The sequence below is a fragment of the Lithobates pipiens genome, unplaced genomic scaffold, assembly GCF_037356315.1.
Source record: "Lithobates pipiens isolate NorthernLeopardFrog02 unplaced genomic scaffold, aLitPip1_a1.2 Scaffold_17, whole genome shotgun sequence".
NCBI lineage: Eukaryota > Metazoa > Chordata > Amphibia > Anura > Ranidae > Lithobates > Lithobates pipiens.
The window spans coordinates 3,982,511-4,002,847 of record NW_027507755.1 but is presented as its reverse complement, the minus strand read 5'-3'; the positions used below and the strand labels follow the sequence as shown (position 1 = coordinate 4,002,847).

Below are 20,337 nucleotides of genomic sequence, written 5' to 3'. Positions count from 1 at the left end.
GACTCCATATAGGTTTACCATAGGATTGTTTCACATTTGGGACGTTCTCACCTGTGTTTCTACTCATTATATACATGTTCGGTTTTATATTCATTATATTTGGGATTGATTTTTATCAAAGTTTTTATTATTTACACACAATATTTGATATATCGTTCAATGTTTATGTTTATGGCTTTATATTTTTAGCACTACATTTTCCACTGATCTTTTGCATTGCATTTTTGTCATATTCTTATGTAGCAGCTGTTCAATTTTCTTCAGTAATTGAGTTAGCGCAGTAATATCCCCTATCATTAAACCCTTAAGTGGATCCTAATGCCAGAGGGCGGGATGGATTTCCTGATCCTATGAATGCTGTAATTGGCCATCAGTGGTCACATGGCCTATTCTTGCAGGCTCCCAATTATAAACAGAGTCTAGGAACTGTGCATGACAGCTCGGTCACTGTGCTGGGAGTGCACCATTCGGCATGCTCTCTGCACAGAAACCTCAGCTCCCATGGACACATATGCACATATGGTGTGCACATATGCGTTACATTGTCGACAAAAGGTTTAATAAACAAGTTAGCTTTTTCAAAGGGTTAAGGGTCTAAGTAGTTACAAGTAGATTGTTACAGTGCAACACATTTTGTTTATTATACAGCAACTTGAAATGCAATAAATCATTTTATAAAATTCAGCTTTATTAAAGGATGTAAAAATGTATATTATAATAAAGCAAAAAAAAAAAAGTAAAACATGTTAAATAAATACTTGCCATGATAGCAATGTAGTGTCTGTAATGATAAGGCAGGGGTCCGTCCATACGTAGCATATAAAACTGCGTGCGGAGGAATGATTCCAGATATTGTGGGTGGAGGCTCATGACTCGTGTGATGTTATCCAGGCGGCCGGACGTGCTGTACTCTTCCACCAATCGGTTAACAAGCGTAACCACATCATTGCTTTGGCCAAACTGAATGAGAGAGAAGAACACTTAAGACATTTCCTAACACAAGCAGTCCCCATAACCTCCAGAACTACATAGAAAAAAAAAATAGTCACATTCAGCAGATTCCTTCCTGAGGCCTATGCTGCTAGTGGACAACTATCACCCTTGTATACAATATAACAGAATCGTGGATGGTAGAAAAACAGAAAATGAACCTTATCAAATCTGATAATTCTGATCACATTTTCAAATATAACGCCGATACAGAAATTCTGACATTAACGGTTATAGCAATAGTGTGTTTCTAAAACCTAGAGGGTTGCTTAAATGCAAATGAGCTGATTTATTAAAGGATTTACTTAGAATAATTTCCTGTCTGTATCTCTACTTCCTGAAAGTACATCTAATGCCGCGTACACACGACCGGACTTTCCGGCAGACTAGGTCCGACGGTCTTCCCGACTGATTTTCGGCAGAGTTCTGACGGACTTTCCGAACGAACAGACTTGGCCACAAAGTCAGTTCGTTTTGAATGTGATAACGTAAGACGGGACTAAAAAAAAGGAAGTTCAATAGCCAGTAGCCAATGGCTGCCCTTGCGTCGTATTTGGTCTGTCGGACCAGCATACAGACGAGCGGTTTTCCCGATAGGAATGGAGTCCATCGGACAGATTTGAAACATGTTCTATTTCTAGGTCCGTCGGATTTGTAAAACCAAAAATGTTCGGATTAGCCCACACACGGTCGGATTGTCCGACTGACTGATTCCGACGGACCTAGTCTGCCGGAAAGTCCGGACATGTGTACGTGGCATAAAGCTAAAACTTATATATTTTTTTTAGCTTTGGATAGAGTATTACAGAATTAAAACAGCTGTCAGCCTTTATTTGCGGTTGTCTTTGTCCTATTGATTCACTTCCTGTTCCAGAGACACAACAGGAAGTTAGAGGATATCTCTTCAAAGTGAAGGGAAATTAACTTTGAGTGCCACCAGAACATGTGTCCATATTACAAGATTTCTTTTCTGTTCCTGTTCCAATGGCAAATGTACATTTGTTGATTTTTTTTCCATGATTATGGTCACAAGGATAACTAGAGAGGGACACAGACTGAAATAAAAGCTCATCCACAGTCTATCCAAAGCCTAAAAGAAATGTTTTGGTTTTAGGGCCAGTTCACACCAGATACAGTTCCATTTTTTTCTGCACCAATACAGTCAGTTCCGGTCAGTTTCTGGTAACTTACCAGAAACTGACTGCATGGTGTGAACTAGAGCCATTGGAATACATGAAAAAAACACTGTGCATGCATTTTTAGTGCATAAAAAAAGCGCACGGAACTGAACAGAACTGCGTCTGGTGTGAACTGGCCCTTAGATATACAGTATGTTAAAGTGAACTTGTTCAAAGTCTATGCACAATAAAGTATTTACAATTTCTAAACAAACACTCTAAAACAAGGCCACATTCACCTCTGTAGCCTTAGGTAGTGTGGAGAAATTCATCTCTTAAATATCAAAGGAAGCACAAGGCGCCACTCTAAAGGGGCTAAGTTATTAAATTTTAATAAGCAAATGGTGCATATGTACTCACAAGAGTAGGTTAAAAGCAAGGATGCTTGCTTTTAACCTACTCTTGTGAGTACATATGCACCATTTGCTTATTAACCACTTCAGGTCCTGCCCATTGTCATATGACATCCGCAGGCGGGATCTCCCATCCTGGGTGGGCATCATATGACGTCCTGGGCTTCCCGGCCACCTGGGGGGCTCGCCGTGGCACCCGCGATTGCCCAGAAACAGAGCCGGGATGTGGATCTGTGTGTGTAAACACACAGATCCACATTCTGTCAGGCGAGAGGAGACCAATCATGTGTTCCGTGTACAGAGGAACACCGATCGGTCTCCTCCCCTTGTGAGTCCCCTCCCCCTACAGTTAGACTCACTCCCTAGGCAACACGGTTAACCCCTTGATCGCCCCCTAGTGTTAACCCCTTCCCTGCCAGTGACATTTATACAGTAATCAATGCATTTTATAGAACTGATCGCCGTATGACTGTCAGTGGTCCCAAAATGGTGTCAAAAGTGTCCAATATGTCCGCCGCAATGTCACAGTCACGATAAAAAAATAATAAAAAATAAATAAATAAAAAAATCGCAGATCGCCGCCATTACTAGTAAAAAAAATAAAAATGCCAACTTTTGCGTAAACCAATCAACATACGCTTACTGCGATTTTTTTTTTACCAAAAATATGTAGAAGAATACATATCGGCCTAAACTGAGGAAAAAATTGGTTTATTTATTGTAGCAAAAAGAAAAAATATTGTGTTTTTTTTCAAACTTGTCACTCACTCTCGCAAAAAATAAAAACCGCAGCGATGATCAAATACCACCAAAAGAAAGCTCTATTTGTGGGGGGAAAAAAATGATAAAAATGTCCAGGTACAGTGTTGCATGACCGCGCAATTGTCATTTAAAGTGCGACAGCAATGAAAACTGAAAATTGGCCTGGGCAGGAAGGGGGTGAAAATGCCCTGTATTGAAGTGGTTAAAGTTGAATAACTTTCCGCACTTAGAGTGGCGCCTTGTGCTTCCTTTTCCTAACATAAATTTGGCCATATTCTCCATCGGGGAGCCAACAAACGTTGCATACAGATGTCTAGAAGTCAACCTACAGCATTAAGGTCCTAATCTAAGAATGAGGCCAATGGTCTCTGAAACCAGGGTTGGTATGAGGCAGGAGAGGCACCTGCTTTGGGCGGCGGTGGTGAGCGCAGTGGTGGAGGGAGCATATTCTGCTGTTGTATCGCCCAGCTATGTCCTGCGTGGTGAAAAATGGAGCCGTCAAACTGACAGCTCAGTCCTGTAGATTACACAGAGAGATTGCATTTCTCCCAGTGTATCCACTGGTGCTGCACTGTCCATGGGACAGCCGCCCTCTCTGCATCAAGAAAACAAAAATTCACCGCTGTAAGGCAATTACCTCTCCTCATATCAGCTGTCTCTGGTTTAAGATGGGTGTCGGCTCTGTTTGCAGTAAGGCTCGGTTCACACAGGGGCGGCACGACTTGCAGCGCGACTCACAGACGCGACCTGCACACGACTTCAGCGGCGACTTGCAAAACGACTTCTGTATAGAAGTCAATGCAAGTCGCCTGAAGTCGCCCCAAAAATAGTACAGGAACCTTTTTTCTAAGTCGGAGCGACTTGAGTCACTCCTATTAGAACGATTCCATAGTACAGAACGGAGCGCGACTTGTCCAGGCGACTTAGCCACCTGACAAGTCGCCCCCGTGTGAATCGAGCCTTACAACTTGAAAAAAAAAAAAAAAAAAAAGTATGCTGGACAGCCGCACTGCAAAAAATTCACCTTTTAATTAATAAAAAAGACAGAGGTCCAAACCATCCACATACACATGTACCAACACATAAAACTGATGCGTTTCACACCAACAGGTGCTTAGCCATAGCTAAAGTGTTATGCTGCGTACACATGATCGGAAATTCACCCAGAAAAAGACAAACGTGAGCTTTTGGTCGGAAAATGCAACCGTGTGTATGCTCCATCGTACATTTGCTGGCCGAATATCCGCCAGCAAAAGATTGAGAGCATGTTCTCAATTTTTTGGTCGGAAAAAGTTCCGATGAGAAATTCTGATCGTCTGCAGCAATTCCGATGTGCAAAATTCCTATGCATGCTCGGAAACAATTCGACGCATGCTTGGAAGCATTGAACGTCATTTTCTCGGGCCGTCGTAGTGTTGTACATCACCACGTTTTTGACGGTCTAAAGTTTAGCGAACTTTTGTGCAACCGTGTGTATGCAAGTCAAGCTTGAGCAGAATTCTGACTGAAAAACCATCCAAGATTTTTCTGACGGAAAATTTGTTCGTGTGTACACAGCATTACACATACATACTAATATATATATATATATATATATATATATATATATATATATATATCTATATCTATCTATCTATATCTATATCTATATATATCTATATATATATATATATATACACACACACACACACACACACATATATACATACATATGTATCAGAATAATCGAGACAAATGCACTAGATCATGTGAAACACCCATTACCTAAAGATGTCATCAATCATTAATCAATGAAACTGTTAATAGCATTCTGACATAGAGGTCAGCATTTAAATGTATGTGAAGAAAAAAATAAAAACACATACTAGAATAGTGAAGTATGATACATAAATCAAAAACACATCTATATGTGATATATAAAATATGTATGCATTAAGTTAAAAACACTATGCATGCACGGACGTACCCGCTAAAGGACAGGGAGGGGTACATAGCCCTCCCTCCAAAAGCATAGGCGATGGTGCGTGCAGCTCAAAAATGGATCCCCCTAGAACACAAAGTTCTTGTATGAAAATAGCTACCTATATTGGCATCAAGCTTGCAGGCATCTGCCACAATGTATCCGAAATATAATATATATTATAGTAAAAATAATAATAAAGAACGCCAATAATGTCATCTGCACAATCCTTTGATACAACACACCCTAATGTAGAGATGATGAGTGTATAGTAAAAGCTGATCATAATGGTAATAATATGGCACATTCTACCATTACCACTTAATTTTGTACACAGCTTCATGAAAAAACAACCATAGAAGTCGTGTATGTACCCTGAAACCAACCTAATTTGTACTGGTAAAATTACACAGTGCAAAAAAAGGGAGCGAAGAAATAAAAAAAAAAAGGAAAGGGGAGGAAAAGAAGAAGAAAAACGTGGAAGGGACCATGAGCAATAAATATCAGAGAGCCCAAAATAATATATATATATATATATATAAAATATATGGAAAATATGTAATAAACATATAAATCGTGTACATAAACATATACATATATATGGGAGCACTACAGGAATAGCCAGACCCCCTATTTTTGGAGGAAGCCAAATCCAACCATATGGATATAATGGCTAGCCGACCAAAGCAAACCCCACCATGTACACATGTATGTGCAACAATATGCCATCAACACGTGTATAGCAACGGTAAAGTGTACCATATTTCCCAGTATCTAAGGATGGCATATGGGGACATAAGGCATGGAAGGGGGGTGGATGCTCCTTAAAAATAAAGCAGAGCACATAGCTGACGGAGAATGATGTGTTTTCCCTGTGGAATCTGCAGGACTAAGCGATTTTTTTAACAGCTCCATTCCTGCTCTGCACGATAGGAGCTTTCATTCATGAATTACTTTTAATGTGTGCATTAAAAATAAAAAATAAAATAAAAACACCCCTTTAAACATTTTTGCCCTTATTAATCCTCAGCGAACCCCAATTAGTTCTTTATCTTTAGTTCCCTAGTCTTGTTTCGATTTTTTATTGTTTCTGTGTAAAAGTTTTAAAATAAGCAAAAAATTGCTTTGTCCCTAAAACATGATTTATAAAAGGGTCAAATTGTAGAATAAAATTTGTATATATTTTTTTTACCCTAAAATTTGTAGTTAATATTTTAGTTAACCCTTATTATTTTTCCCTTTCCTTTGTTTTTTTTTTTTTTTTCATGGCTGTAAATTTGCATCTTTTTTTTGTAGTTCTGAATTTAACAGCTTGATAGGATTGCACTTTGGCATCCTCGCCTTGGGTGTCCATTGGATCTTGTCTCAGCAGTATCCTAAACAGTATAAAAAAAGCAAAGATTTGACCTTAGTTGGTGCCGAAGGCCAGATGCTGGTGCAGACTCAACTTTCCACAGAGAAACGCATGCAGTAAAAGCTCCCAAATGAACCACAAGTATAGCAAGTCTTTCAATTCCACAATAGAAATTGAGGGAGGCAGACTTCCCGGCCTTGAGCTAGAATCACAAATTCCCAGATGCCCCTATCCCTTGGAACCTGGGTTTTAACAGCCATGCTGGTAAAGAACGTTACCCCAACATTTCATATTCCTGATGTGTGTCTGTGGTACCATGTACTTTTGTTAAAGAGTATCCTGTTTTCTTTGTAATACTTTCCTTGGTATGAAATACCTGGTGATTCTACTAGTCCCCCTGCTCTACTATTTCAAACTGGCCATGCTAGGCATAAGAGCATATTCCTCACAGCGTGATTATTTTCTGGCTGTGTTGGGATAACAGCCTTCCTGCCCTTCAATGATCAGACTTGTACTGACACACCCCCATGCACTGTGAAATCGGTGCACTGCAGGTATAAAAATCACTCTCCAAGGCCAAGATGATGCTGGCGGTGGAAATCAGTCTACATTTCAAATGTTCAGAGCTGACAAGGTTGGAACATGCAGTTTTACCCAGGATAAGATGCCCTCTACCTCTCTTGTCAGAATGAGATTTCTGGTTTCTCCCTTATGGTTGATGTACACCACCATGGAGTCCTGCAGCTGAATCTGGATAAGATGGCCATCCAACAGGTTGGTCCAATGCTGAAGGGACAGCCTAATGGTCGGAAGCTGCAATATTGAGAGACAAGACTCCTTTGATGACCAAGTCCCCTTGCTAAGGGGTCTGGGACCCACCCTTTCAAAAAGATGGTAAGAAAAAATTCCTCAACTCCAGAGCCATATTCTTGAGCTATCATAGCCTCGTCCTTGGTAACCAAATTGGCCTGTCCAAAGACGGAACTGATTTGTCGCACAACAGAATATTATGTTGCAGGGGGTGGAGTGAAATTGGGCACCAGCAACTGCTACAAATGAGCCTACCATCTGTCCCAAGTCTCTTGTGTAAAAGTGGAGAGTCAGGAGGCTTCCGGGAATGAAGAGCTGAATGAATGAATGGGCAGCACAGTGGTGTAGTGGTTAGCACTTTCACCGAGCAGCAATATGGTTGCTGGTTCAAATCCCGACCACGACACTATCTGCCTGGAGTTTGCATGTTCTCCCTGTGCCTGCGTGGGTTTCCTCCGGGTACTCTAGTTTCCTCCCACACTCCAAAGACATGCAGGTAGGTTAATTAGACCCCGTCCAAAAAAAGAATTGGCCATAATATGTGTACGTGTATGTCAATGTTGTAAGTGCGTCGGGACTCTACAGGTTAAAGGACCGCATAAATAGCTGCAGATGGACACCGGTGGCAAGAAAAGCGCCCTGAGGCGATTCAGTTCCTATAGGTAGCGCTATATAAGTCATTCATTCATTCATTCATTAGCTTGAATCTGAGACTGGAGAGTTTGAAGCTTCTGCTGGCAATGGAGTATGCTGGCCTGAGATGTGTCCATGATGGGACCTAGCTGCAAGCACATATTAAAGATTTGGTCGATTCCATCCAGAATTTGTGGACCAGAATAAAGACATTCAAAGCTTTGAGGTCCGGTCCAGGATAGGTTTGGGAACAGTGAACGGCTTTGACTAAAATCACTGGAACCGCTCCATGGCAGTGACTGGAGTTATGACACCATGTACATAGGGCCAGGAAGAGCCTTTTAGTATGTGAGGAGACACAGGAAGGTTTGAGGGGAGGGGGCAAGGGAATAAAACTTTTTTGTAGCCCTGCAACACCATCTCTTGGACCCAAGCATACATACTGCAATATGACCAAGGTAAAAAGGTAAAAGTCATCTCTTCAGTCTGAAACGTGGAAACACACCTACAAGAAAAGGACGGTATTTGGCAGACTTGGAGTGCTGGACGGGTTAGGGGTTCACAATGCTGAAGTTGAGGAAGTGGAGAAATGAAAGGGTCTCTTCTTGACAGTCAGAGAGGGAGACAACTTCACAGTCAGCTCCTTAGGAGTGCTCTTACCACCAGTAACATCCTTAATCAGAACATCTAGGGCTGGTCTAGAGAGGTGTTGCCCCTTGAAGGGCATTCCAGGATTTCAGTCGAAGTGCCCTGTATGTATGTACTGATAGGAAACTCATGTGAGAGGTTTTAACTGAAGCTCAATGCCCCAGCCATCTGCTTCGCACTTCCTTGATCACAGGATCAATGGTTAAATAATTTTTAAAGATTTTGCAGTCAATGTCTGAAAAAGTAACATCACAACCTGCACTAGGTGCAGGGCCAGACCTGCCAATGAGAAGTTCTGCTATTCTTGGAAAGTAGTTGCATTCTCAACTGAAATAGTCCTCACCTTGTTAATGGGCCAAGAGATATGGCCAGATCCACAGAAAGGATAGACCACTTCTCAAATGGATAGAAGGCCATCAACCACTTAAGGGGAGCAACCAATCTATTAGGGCACTTCCAATCTTCGTATCGAAACAGATGTAAAAGCGGATTCAAAGGGAATGGCTTTTGCTCCTAAGGGGTCCTATATGACCCAAGGCTGAAAACAGCACTAGAAGATGCAATGAACTCGTCCTCTAGTTTCAGATTGGTGCACACACCATCAATTAGGGCCAAAGCGCTGTCTTTTTGCCTGGGAGTAAAAGCAGTAAACGGACTCACCAAGGGTAAGCTCTTCTGAGGAGAACTTGAGTGTTGCTGGAGATAGCACAGGAGTGAAATTTTGCCTCTAGTATCAGAGTTTGCACATAACTGGGTAAATTGTGTTGTCAAGAAATCCTTCATAACTACAGTAAAAACCTCAGCTGTGAGGGCAGAGGACCCAGCTACACTTAAGAGAGCCTAGGAGGACTTCAAAGATAAGAGAGAGTGAGAGAGAGAGAGAATAATAGGAGAGAGCAACATGACTCCATGATGCAGAAATCAGTAGCTGCCCTGCAAGCAGCCAACTTGTTAGTAAAAAGTGATCTGGGGGCACCCAGGACAACGAGGATTGTCCCCATGTCTAGAATCAGACATGATGCAGTGGCAAAGCAGTTAGGCAACTTACAAGCTCTGGGTAAGAGGCAAGGACTCAAGTACTTGAGAAACCCTGGTACAGGGCAGTTACCGGAGGGTCAGATGGCTGGAGGTGGCCAAAGTCACTATAGACAGGCGGTAGGAATGAATCAAAAAAAAAGAGAGGTCCATGTGGCAACAGGAGCTATAGCAAGGAGATGATTCAACATTGTATGACAGGAACTACATCACCGAGCTAGTGGGGGTGACACTTCACCCAGCGGATGGCATCAGCACTCAGTACCACAGTGGTAACCCCTATCATGGCAAAAGATGAATATTGGCACCTAGCAACCAATAAAAAAGAGGGAGCTTCCAGTTCTTGGCCCAACCAGCCTATTAACTAATTGAGTCTTCAGAGTCAGGGCAAGCACAGAGGCACATCTAACCTAACCAGAACAAAGTCTGTGAAGAGCCCCAGGTGGAATCCTGTGCCAGTAGGTCATTTCCAGGCTAGGCTGGCTGGGAATGGCCATGCTGGATAGCTTCTGATACACAAGTAAATGTGCAAAAACAGGGTCAAAGATTTTTCCCAATGTCCACCAGTCTCTCACCAATTGAAACCAAAAATCCAATTATATGAATGAGAGTCCATATTATGTTAAGATCCGTATGATTATAAATATAAAAGTTACTGTCCAGTAGAACAAAGGAAAGCATTTAAAACCAGGCGCGCCATATCCAGGGCTGCCATCCGTGAAGGACAGAAACCATGTTCCAAAGTCTGTGAAAAAAAGTGCTCTTCTTTGCTTTTTTTTGGATAGCTTCTGACTGGAGGAGAAACCTCCAGCAGGAATGTAGAGAATAGTCTTGACTATAAAAAAATTGCTGATAAAAACACAAGAGTCTTTACAAGAAGAGAGATGAAGAAAGTACATTCATCCTTCTGGGACATTAGCAAACAATTGAAGAAAACTTGTAGCGGAAGGGGGCAATACCCTGGGCTGACCTACAGGTTTTGTTGTTTGCGAGTGCCCAATCCTCCTGTTGGCGGCAGTATAACCTCAAGATTAGAACACCCTGTGTCCTGCACAGACAAGAAAGAAATAGACATTTTTTTTTTTTTGTTTGCCAGCATTAAAATATCAGTTATGAGTCATGTCTCCTTTGTAAACAGCATTACTTTCCTTAAGCATCCAAGTGTCAGGAATGAGGCCAAAGGAGTGTCTGTATTTTTTGAAAAAGCATATTTTAAACGTTGCTGTTGTTTAACACACCGTTTTCTAAATGTGGTTTGCTGGTTTTCCCCTTTTAAAAAAAAATAATTAGTTTTTTTCTTCTATCGGGATAAAAGTGAACCTATTATGTTCACAAAAGTGGTGTAACTGCAGAGAGGGTATTGTTTTTAATTAGACAGACCCTGTCTGGTAGACGTGCTGTGAGATAAAAGAATCAGCAACACACAAGTACTGTACAGCATTCACAAGCCAGAAAAAAACTTCTTTATATAATAAGCAAAACAGATTCCCATGAATACATACATACAGTATATAAAAATACAAACTATATCCAGAAACAACGTTTTTTGAACATGGTAAGATACAGCCATTAAGTGTTGTCAGCCGTGCTTGAGTTTTGGGGTTCAGACCCCGACATCCCTGCCAATCGGCAACATAGGACAGGACCCATGGGTTTTCCACTTCGTAAATGAAAACCAAAGTTCGTTTTAATCTTTTAAACTGTCCACAAAGTAGGCCAGTGGTCTCCAAACTGCTTGCCTTTATCTGGCCCCTGGGGCGCCATTCCTCCTACTGACATTAAAGAGGAAGTAAACCCTGATGAGTTTACTTCCTCTTTCATTCCCTGCAAAGGCAAAGCATAATGGACTACTATGCATCGCATACTAGTCCATTATGTGTCACTTACCTGACACAGGAGCCAGCGATGTCACCGCTGTCCCCTGTAGTCCGGCGCATCCATGTTGTCGGTGGGGTCTCGCAGCTCCGCCGCTGTCATTCGGCGAAGCCGCGATGACGTCACTTCCGCGCATGCGCACGGGAGCCGACACGCGCAGCAGCTCCGTTCTTGGAAATGCCGCGCTCAGTGCGCCTGCGCGCCGCTGTCTACGGCACATGCGCCGTAGACAGCGGTGCCTGTCTTCGGTCAAATATCTCCTAAACCGTATAGGTGCAACTGACACCAAAGATGGGGCACTATTCCTCCTACGGACACCAATAATGGGGTACTAGTCCTCTGACGACACCAATAATGGGGCATTGTTACTGACGTCAGGACATTTACTACTCCCATTGGCCACAGTCTGGCCTCTATGAAGTCTGAAGGATAATAAACTGGCCCTTTGTTTAGAAAGTTTGGAGATTCCTGAACTAGACTATTTTACTAAACTTATGTGGACACATCTGCCAATTATTCAGTTTAGGTGTTTCCAGTGAAGGGTACTGTTAATGCTACAACATACAAAGACATTTTATATATTTGTTCACTTCCAAACCTGCTGAAAAAGCTTGGAGAAGGCCCTTTTCTGTTCCAGCATGACTGTAACCTTGTATGCAAAGCCAGCACATTAAAGACCTGGTCTGCGGAGTCTGTTGTTGAGGAACTCAAATGACCTGCACAGATTCTTTTTCTCAACTTAATTAAATATGTTTGGGATTAACCAAAATGCCGATTGTGACACAGGTCCTCTCATACAACAATCGGTACCTGACCTCATAAACGTTCTTTTGGCTGAATGGACACAAATTCCCAGAGACACACTCCAAAGTCTTGTGTAAGGAGCCTTCCCAAAAGAGTGGAGGCTGGTATAGCCACAAAGGGAGCCAATACCATATCAGTGCCCATGGCTTTGGAATTAGATGACCAACAAGCTAATTTATTTTACATAGAATAAATCATATGTACAAGTTTGCCAGCAACCCTGCCAAACAGCATAGCTAGGTCTGGATCTCCATATCACTGAAGTAGTACAGCTGAGCCAAACCCCCAAGCTAAGTGGTCAAGATAAGTGCAAAGCCACACTGATGAAGACATCTCCCTGCTCACCAGTGGTGGCTGGTGCTCCCTTTTTTTTGTGGGGGGGAGGGGGACAAACCCGCCTGGTCGGTCGGTCGATCCCCCTACCCCTCTGTCACTTGCCTGCCCACAAGCCCCGAACTTGCCCCATCTAGGTCACGGGCAGCTTCGGCTCTTTCCTGCGTCTCCTCCTCCTCAGCGGCTTCACAATGGCTTCCCCTGAGTCTCCTTCTCAGCGGTCGTTTCGGTCGCTTCTCCTCTTGAACAATCGGGTCCAAAACTTCCCGATTGGCCGAGAGGAGAATCAGGAAGACAACAGCGAATATTAGTTTGCTATTGTGACACAACTGGGTGGGCTCAGGGCACAGTGCTCTGTGCCTCCGAGCACACCCTTTTTTTTACGCCAATTAGAGCCTCGGGCTCTAATCATGTGCTTCCAAAAAAAAAACCCATTGAAATCCATGCGTCCGGCACCCTGCATGTAGATTAAGGGCCGATGCATGGATTGGGGGGCGGTGCCCCTTATGGACGAGCCACCAATGCTGCTCACTCTTACTCTTAGTAATCTCTAGGTCTTAGATTGGTTGCACTGTGCAATGTAGTAGCACTACACGCAGCAGATATAAGAACAAATTCAGGTACTCAATACAGCTTTACTTAAAAGTACATTTCATTAAGCACATAGCATTAAAGAGAGATTCTTTAAACATCGATCTGATGTTTAGCCTAAATTCTGTGCTCCCTGACATTGAAAATGAAAAGAGATTTATCATAGCACACATTAATTGTAATCCTTGTCCCTTTACAGCCCTTCTGGGAGTATTTTTAGTTAGAATATACACACAGAGCCTATATTTTCCAACTGACTGGAGCTGCAAGCTCAGCAGGCCTCTCACTTTACTAGACAAACCCAGTGACCCCGATCACACAGAAACTAGAGAATTACAGAGCGCCATGACAGAGACACAAGGAGGAATGCTGTATATCAAAAGGCAGCTCCTGCCTCTAATTTAAAGGGTATGTCCAGGCAAAACTTTTCTGGTTTTGGATACAGAAGGGAAATATTAGACCTCATTTTTTTTTATGCTCTCCGGGTTCCATTTTGGCTATGCAGCTTTTGGGATTTAAACTAAACCACAGATGAAGCATGCATAGAGGAAATCCTTTAGGCCCCTTTCACATGGGCGACACCGTTTAGCAGACTCCCCTTGCTCAGCGAGGGATCGATCCATTGATCCCCATTGAGCAGGTGGATGACAGGTCCATCTCCGCTCACTGTACAGAGCAGAGACGGACATAGTCCAGCTCTCCTCTATGGGGAAATTGGATGAAAATGGGCCGCCAGTCTATTTTCATCTGATCAAAAATCCAGACGCATGGTCACAGATGAAGCATACATAGAGGAAATCCTTTAGGCCCCTTTCACATGGGCGCCACTGTTTGGCGGACTCTGCTTGCTCAGCGAGGGATCGATCCATTGATCCCCGTTGAGCAGGCGGATGACAGGCCCATCTCCGCTCACTGTACAGAGCAGAGATGGCTCTCCTTTATGGGGAAATTGGGTGAAAAATGGTCCGCCAGTCTATTTTCAACTGATCAAAAATCCAGACGCATGGTGGTCCTATTTCCCATCCGTCTGGATTTTGCAGGCAGGATGGGATAGCAGCAGATGTCAGCGGACATGTCACCACCGACATCAGCTGCTCCATAGGGGAGAGTGCAAAGTCCGATCCGGTCTGCCTGAAAAACTGACAGGCGGAACTGATCGGTCACCCCGTGTGAAAGGGGCCTTAGGTCTATACAAATTATAAACATCTTCATTTGATCCACCAGTCTGTGCTGTGCTATATTGTAACTATATTGGTTTGAGAAAGAGGCAGCCCCTCCTTGAAACACGTAAACACGGCCACACACTTCCTGAGCCACGTGCTCTGCACCATCGGACAACTTGTGGTCTCCCAGTGCTCTCCAGGGTTCCCATCCACATCCATAGGCTCCAGTGACAGCCAAACCCCTCTTGGCTCTCCTACATCTGGATGATTAATGGACGATTGGACCAACGTGAGGTGGAAGATCCACATTTTATAAGGTTCTTAACCCTTTTCGTGATTTGCTACTTACATAGCTTGCTTTTCATTCACCTATCGCTACACTTAGGCTGGCCATACATGATCGAATTTCGAAATAATTTTCGTTTGAAAATCAGAAAATTTGTGTGTTTTGTGATCCGATGATGCCACCATTGATTTCCAAATTCAACCAACCAAGCCTTCAATTTCACCTGCTGTTGCTACTAAAAAGAATTTTCGTGGCTGGGAATCTTTTCTTTCCGGGATTTTTCTTTTCTTGCACATGCGCATTTCTTTTTCGATTAAATTTCTTGCACGATTCTCCCATTATTGATTAGAAAATCGTTTTTCAAAAAATTTTCAACATGTCCGATTGCTCAAATTCGATGTTGCTGCAGCTCAATAATGGTGTGAAATACGAACGAAAATTCTTAGATAAGGTTTTCAAAAAGAAAATGCTTTTGAAATTCAACCCAGTCTTATAGCAGGATTACACGATAAGAATATCAGCTGAAAATGTCCGTTCTGAGAATGATCGGCCGATTTTCTACTCGTTGATGCCCAACAAGTAATATTGATATTGTGAACGAAAAAGTTTGATTGAAAAAAATGGAAAAACTGTGTCGTATCATTTGACAAGAAACGATATTCTATTCGTTGGTGTGACGGTCGTCAGTAAAAAAATTTTTTTTCCAACATTAGCACGCATGAGCGAACGGCTATAAGGTCACATGCACGCTACATCTCTTCTACTTGTGCGTGAAACGTCAACATTGCGTATTAAATTGATTGCTCTTTTGTCGGCTGTCGAGCGATCGGTTGATTTTCTAACCGTCTATTCCGGCCATTACTCTGCTGCCCCTGGTGGTATCTCCTTTCCATTACAGCTACAGGTGCTGCAATCCCTCCCAAGGTAGCTCATCCTGTTCGGTGATGGTCCATCCCCTGAAAGCTTACCCTGAATGACATTTCTACATGTACATGCCTGATATCACTACATTGTCTTGTAAGCTGCTAATAGCCCTGTGAATAAATACATTTTTTATACAGCTACACTCAGATGTGCCCTCTGCTGTTTTTTTTGTGTCAAAGGATATGCCTACACAATCTTTAACTTGGCTTCACTGTAAGGGGAACTTCAAAACGTGGTTCCTGTGATTGTCTGTGTTGTCCTCACATGCTGCGGGGTGACATTTTTTGCTCTTCGGTTGATGGCAAACAATATAATATTGATAAGTTTTACAATTGTAACACTAGTTATAAGGTGTATGCCACATGTGCAGCATCTTCTATACAGTACATGGGGGGGGGGGGGGGACCACTTGTAGGCTCAGAGACAGGTTTTGTGAGCACTTAGCAGATATTAGAGGATGTAAATCCACCAATGTAGCTCGCCATTTCATCTCCGCTCATGGATGCAATCTGCCACCTGTATAAGTACAGGTGATCGAAAAGGTGAAAGTTCCCCGGAAAGGAGGTAATGTGTTTCGCCTTCTCTGTAAAAGAGAGGTATTTTGGATCTTCAAATTGCAGAGCAGGATACCTAGGGGGCTGAACCATGAATGAGATGTCGCTCATTATTGTCACAAATCTATATCTCTATGTATATAGTTTCTGTATCGTATTTTGACAGATTTATATTATAGATTGGTGATTTTCGATATGATAATGTTTATACAAGGAGGTCTTTTTATACATACACTGTCATCTTGTCACTTATGATTGTGAGTGATATGGACTCACAACTATTAAAATATTTTTTTTTCGTATATGCCTTTGTAAGCTTCTCAAGGTTATATATCTTACTATTTATAAAAGGGATCTTCTCCTTTTGCCCATCTTACTCAAAAGGAAGAATTATTTATATTTGAGTTAGGTCTTATTAGGCCCCTTTCACACTGGGGTGGGGCGGGTGTCGGCGGTAAAGCGCCGCTATTTTTAGTGCTGCTTTACCGTTGTTTCAGCGGTGGTATTCGGCCGCTAGCGGGGCGGTTGTAACCCCCACTAGCAGGTGAAAAAGGGTTAAAACCACTCGCAAAGTGCCGCTGTAGCCGCGCTGCCCCATTGATTTCAATGGGTAGGAGCGGTGAAGACGCTGCTAGCAGGACTTTTTTCACTGTCCTGCTAGCGCACCACTCCAGTGTGAAAGCCCTCCGGCGTGAAAGGGGCCGTTTTTTTTTTCAGGTGCTATACAGGCGCTATTTTTAGCGATGCAGCGCCTGAAAACCGCCTCAATGTGAAAGGGGCCTTAGTGGCAAAGAACCAGATGTTCTTCCTTTCTATGTTGAGAGAAAATCTCCTGCTGCCAGCTGATGTATTCTGACAGCCGTCACCTGCGGCTGTCAAAACACTCCAACACTGACTGCAGCTCATTTTTAGATTGTAAGCTCTAATGAGCAGGGCCCTCTGATTCCTTTTGTACCAAATTGTAATGTAACTAATGTCTGCCCTCACTGTGCAAACTATTGGCGCTATAAAAAACCTGTATAATAATAATAATTGGATGCAGCCGTTGTTTGGACAACTCTTTTTCCATCTGGCTACTTCGATATTGATGTTGCAGTTTGTCAAGCTGGATGGTGTCAGCAGGCCACCCTTGGCTCAAATTTTGAAATGAACCATTTAAAATTTGAACCGTGTGTGACCAGCTTTACTTTCCTACTACAAATATGTTTGGGCTTTTGACGGGCAGCACTATGCAAAGTAATAGCACCCAGATTGACTCGGCTGAGCTGCCCTCTCCCTGTGTAAGTGCTGCTATGTATAACGTTACAAAGAGATAACATCAAGACAGATTCAGTTATTTATAACTTTATGTAGCAATAAATTACATTTTAATGAATACATGATTAACTGCTTGTGCTGCTTCTTCCCCCGCTAGTGCAAGCAATACTGTACAGGGACTGATATGAGCGGAGAGCTGCTGACTGTCAATCAGCGTCTCTCCACTCCGCTTCCTCCTTGCTCACTGGAGCGCTGAGCTGTGGAGGGGTGGGGGAGTGGCCGTCTCAGCCTCTCAGGAGCTCGCTGAGAGGCTGAGACAGATGGCACCTGGTGGATCCAGACTTTGTCGGGATGATCCGATGCCTGGACTGATTCCAATGATGTCAGCAGAGTTCAGAATTCAGTCCACCCTCTGCTGAAAATGGGTCACAGGAGTGCAAAACGAATTGCACTCCTATGACCCATAGGAGAAGCCCAGCCAAGCAAGCTTTGGCTGGACTACTCCTTAAACCACTTTCCGACAAGCTGCCGTTTTTATATGGCAGCAGGTCGGCTCTCCTGCGCGAATCGCCGTACTTGTACTCGCTCCTGCTGCAGGAGCGTGCCCTGAGACCCGCGATTGCCTAGTACAGAGGCAGAACGGGGATCTGCCAGTGTAAACAAGCGGATCCCCATTCTAACGGGAGACCTCTCAGAGATCTGTTGTTCCCAGTGATCTGGAACAGCTATCTCTGTCATGTCCCAGTAAGCCAATCCTCCACACAGTTAGAACACACCTAGGGAACACACTTAACCCCTTTGCCTCCTAGTGTTAACCCCTTCCCTGCCAGTGTAATTTTTACATTGATCAGTGCATTTTTATAGCACTGATCAATGTAATAATGTCACTGGACCCCAAAAAGTGTTGTTTGGGGTGACACTTGCCTGCTGCAATATCTCAGTGCCGCTAAAAATCACAGATCACCGCCATTACTAGTAAAAACAATAAAAAAAATGAAAAGTCCCTAAATCTATCCCATAGTTTGTAGATGCGATAACCAATCAATATATACCTATTGCGTTTTTTTTACCAAAAACATGTAGAAGAATATATATCAGCCTAAAATGATGAATATATATATATATATATATATATATATATATATATATATACCGTATATACTCGAGTATAGGCCGACCCGAATATAAGCCGAGGCCCCCAATTTACCCCCAAAAAACTGGAAAACTTATTGACTCGTGTATAAGCCGAGGGTGAGACATGGCTGTCCATCCCTGTGTGTGTGTCCGTCCATCCCTGTGTGTCCATCCATCCCTGTGTGTGTATCCATCCATCCATCCATCCATCCCTGTGTGTGTGTGTGTGTGTGTGTGTATTCATCCATCCATCCATCCCTGTGTGTGTGTGTGTGTGTGTGTGTGTGTGTGTGTGTGTGTATCCATCCATCCATCCATCCCTGTGTGTGTGTGTGTGTGTGTATCCATCCATCCATCCATCCCTGTGTGTGTGTGTGTGTGTGTGTGTGTGTGTGTGTGTGTCCGTGCAGCCTTGTGTGTGTGTGTGTGTGTGTGTGTGTGTGTGTGTGTCCGTGCAGCCTTGTGTGTGTGTCCAGCCTACCTGTGTCCCAAGCCTCCGTCCCGAGCCGCCGTCGTCCCGAGCCTCCTCCGACCCGTGCCGTGCCTCCTCCGTCCCGTGCCTCCTCCGTCCCGTGCCGTGCCTCCTCCTTCCCGTGCCTCCTCCGTCCCGTGCCGTGCCTCCTCCGTCCCGTGCCTCCTCCGTCCCGTGCCGTGCCGATGGATCGCCGCTCTTCTCGGCGGCCATTCTACAATTCAAAATTCCGCCTCCGCCTGTGATAGGCGGAACACTCAATTTCCCAGCAGCCTGTGTTCCGCCTATCACGGACATCCTCTCATACTCGTCCGTAGTATGAGAATGAGCGGATGTCCGTGATAGGTGGAACACTGACTGCTGGGAAATTCAGTGTTCCGCCTATCACAGGCGGAGGCGGAGAAGGAGGCGCGGCTTTTAAATTTTAATGTCCGCCGTCTGTCTGCTCGATACGCTGATCGAGCAGTCAGACAGCGGTGACTCGAGTATAAGCCGAGGGGGCACTTTCAGCCTCAAAAAAGAGGCTGAAAATCTCGGCTTATACTCGAGTATATACGGTATCATTTTTTTTTTTATTATTATTTATATGTATTATAGCAAAAAGTACATTTATTTATTTTTTTCAAAATTGTCGCTCTTTGTTTATAGCGCAAAAAATAAAAACTGCATGGGTGATCAAATACCACCAAAAGAAAGCTCTATTTGTGGGAAAGAAAGGACGTCATCTTTGTTTGGGTACAGCGTTGCACGACCGCGCAATTGTCAGTTAAAACAACGCAGTTCCGTATCGCAAAAAAAATGGCCTGGTCATTAAGGGGGCAAATCCTTCTGGTCCTTAAGTGGTTAACAAATACAGAACTGAATTTGTTTGTCTATTTTTTATATTCTGGTGCTGGGCTTTACTTTACTACTTCAAAATATGTGAATGAGCACATTAGTGTATTAAAGGTTGGGTTTTAAAGTTACCTGGGATTAATCCTTTTTTTTTTTTTTTTTTTTAACAGAATGGAATTAATCTTTAATATACTGTATTTATTGTTGCGTGTTATACGCCAATACTTCAAATTTAGCTGCCTCCAAGGGGACAGGGAGGGGGGCGGGACGAGCGCCATCAGATTACATACAGTGAGAATCTCCTGTTTACTTGGCGGCCTCTGTAATAGAAAGTCTCGTCTCCTGGGCCGCCATTGGACCAGTGTTTTGTCTATCAGAGATTCTCAC

At 43.3% G+C, this 20,337-nt stretch overlaps 1 protein-coding gene across 4 annotated transcripts in view; it reads right to left on the bottom strand.

Moving 5' to 3' along the window:
* Positions 1 to 20,337, bottom strand: part of SESN3 (sestrin 3) — a 162,819-nt gene that overhangs the window by 57,582 nt on the left and 84,900 nt on the right. For 3 of the 4 annotated variants that reach the window (XM_077484943.1, XM_077484944.1, XM_077484945.1), the window contains one exon: positions 763 to 960. In XM_077484943.1, coding sequence (XP_077341069.1) covers positions 763 to 960 — 198 coding nt within the window. Of the gene's footprint in view, positions 1 to 762; positions 961 to 5,249; positions 5,269 to 20,337 lie in introns of those variants that run through there. The other variant, XM_077484946.1, reaches the window with a different exon arrangement.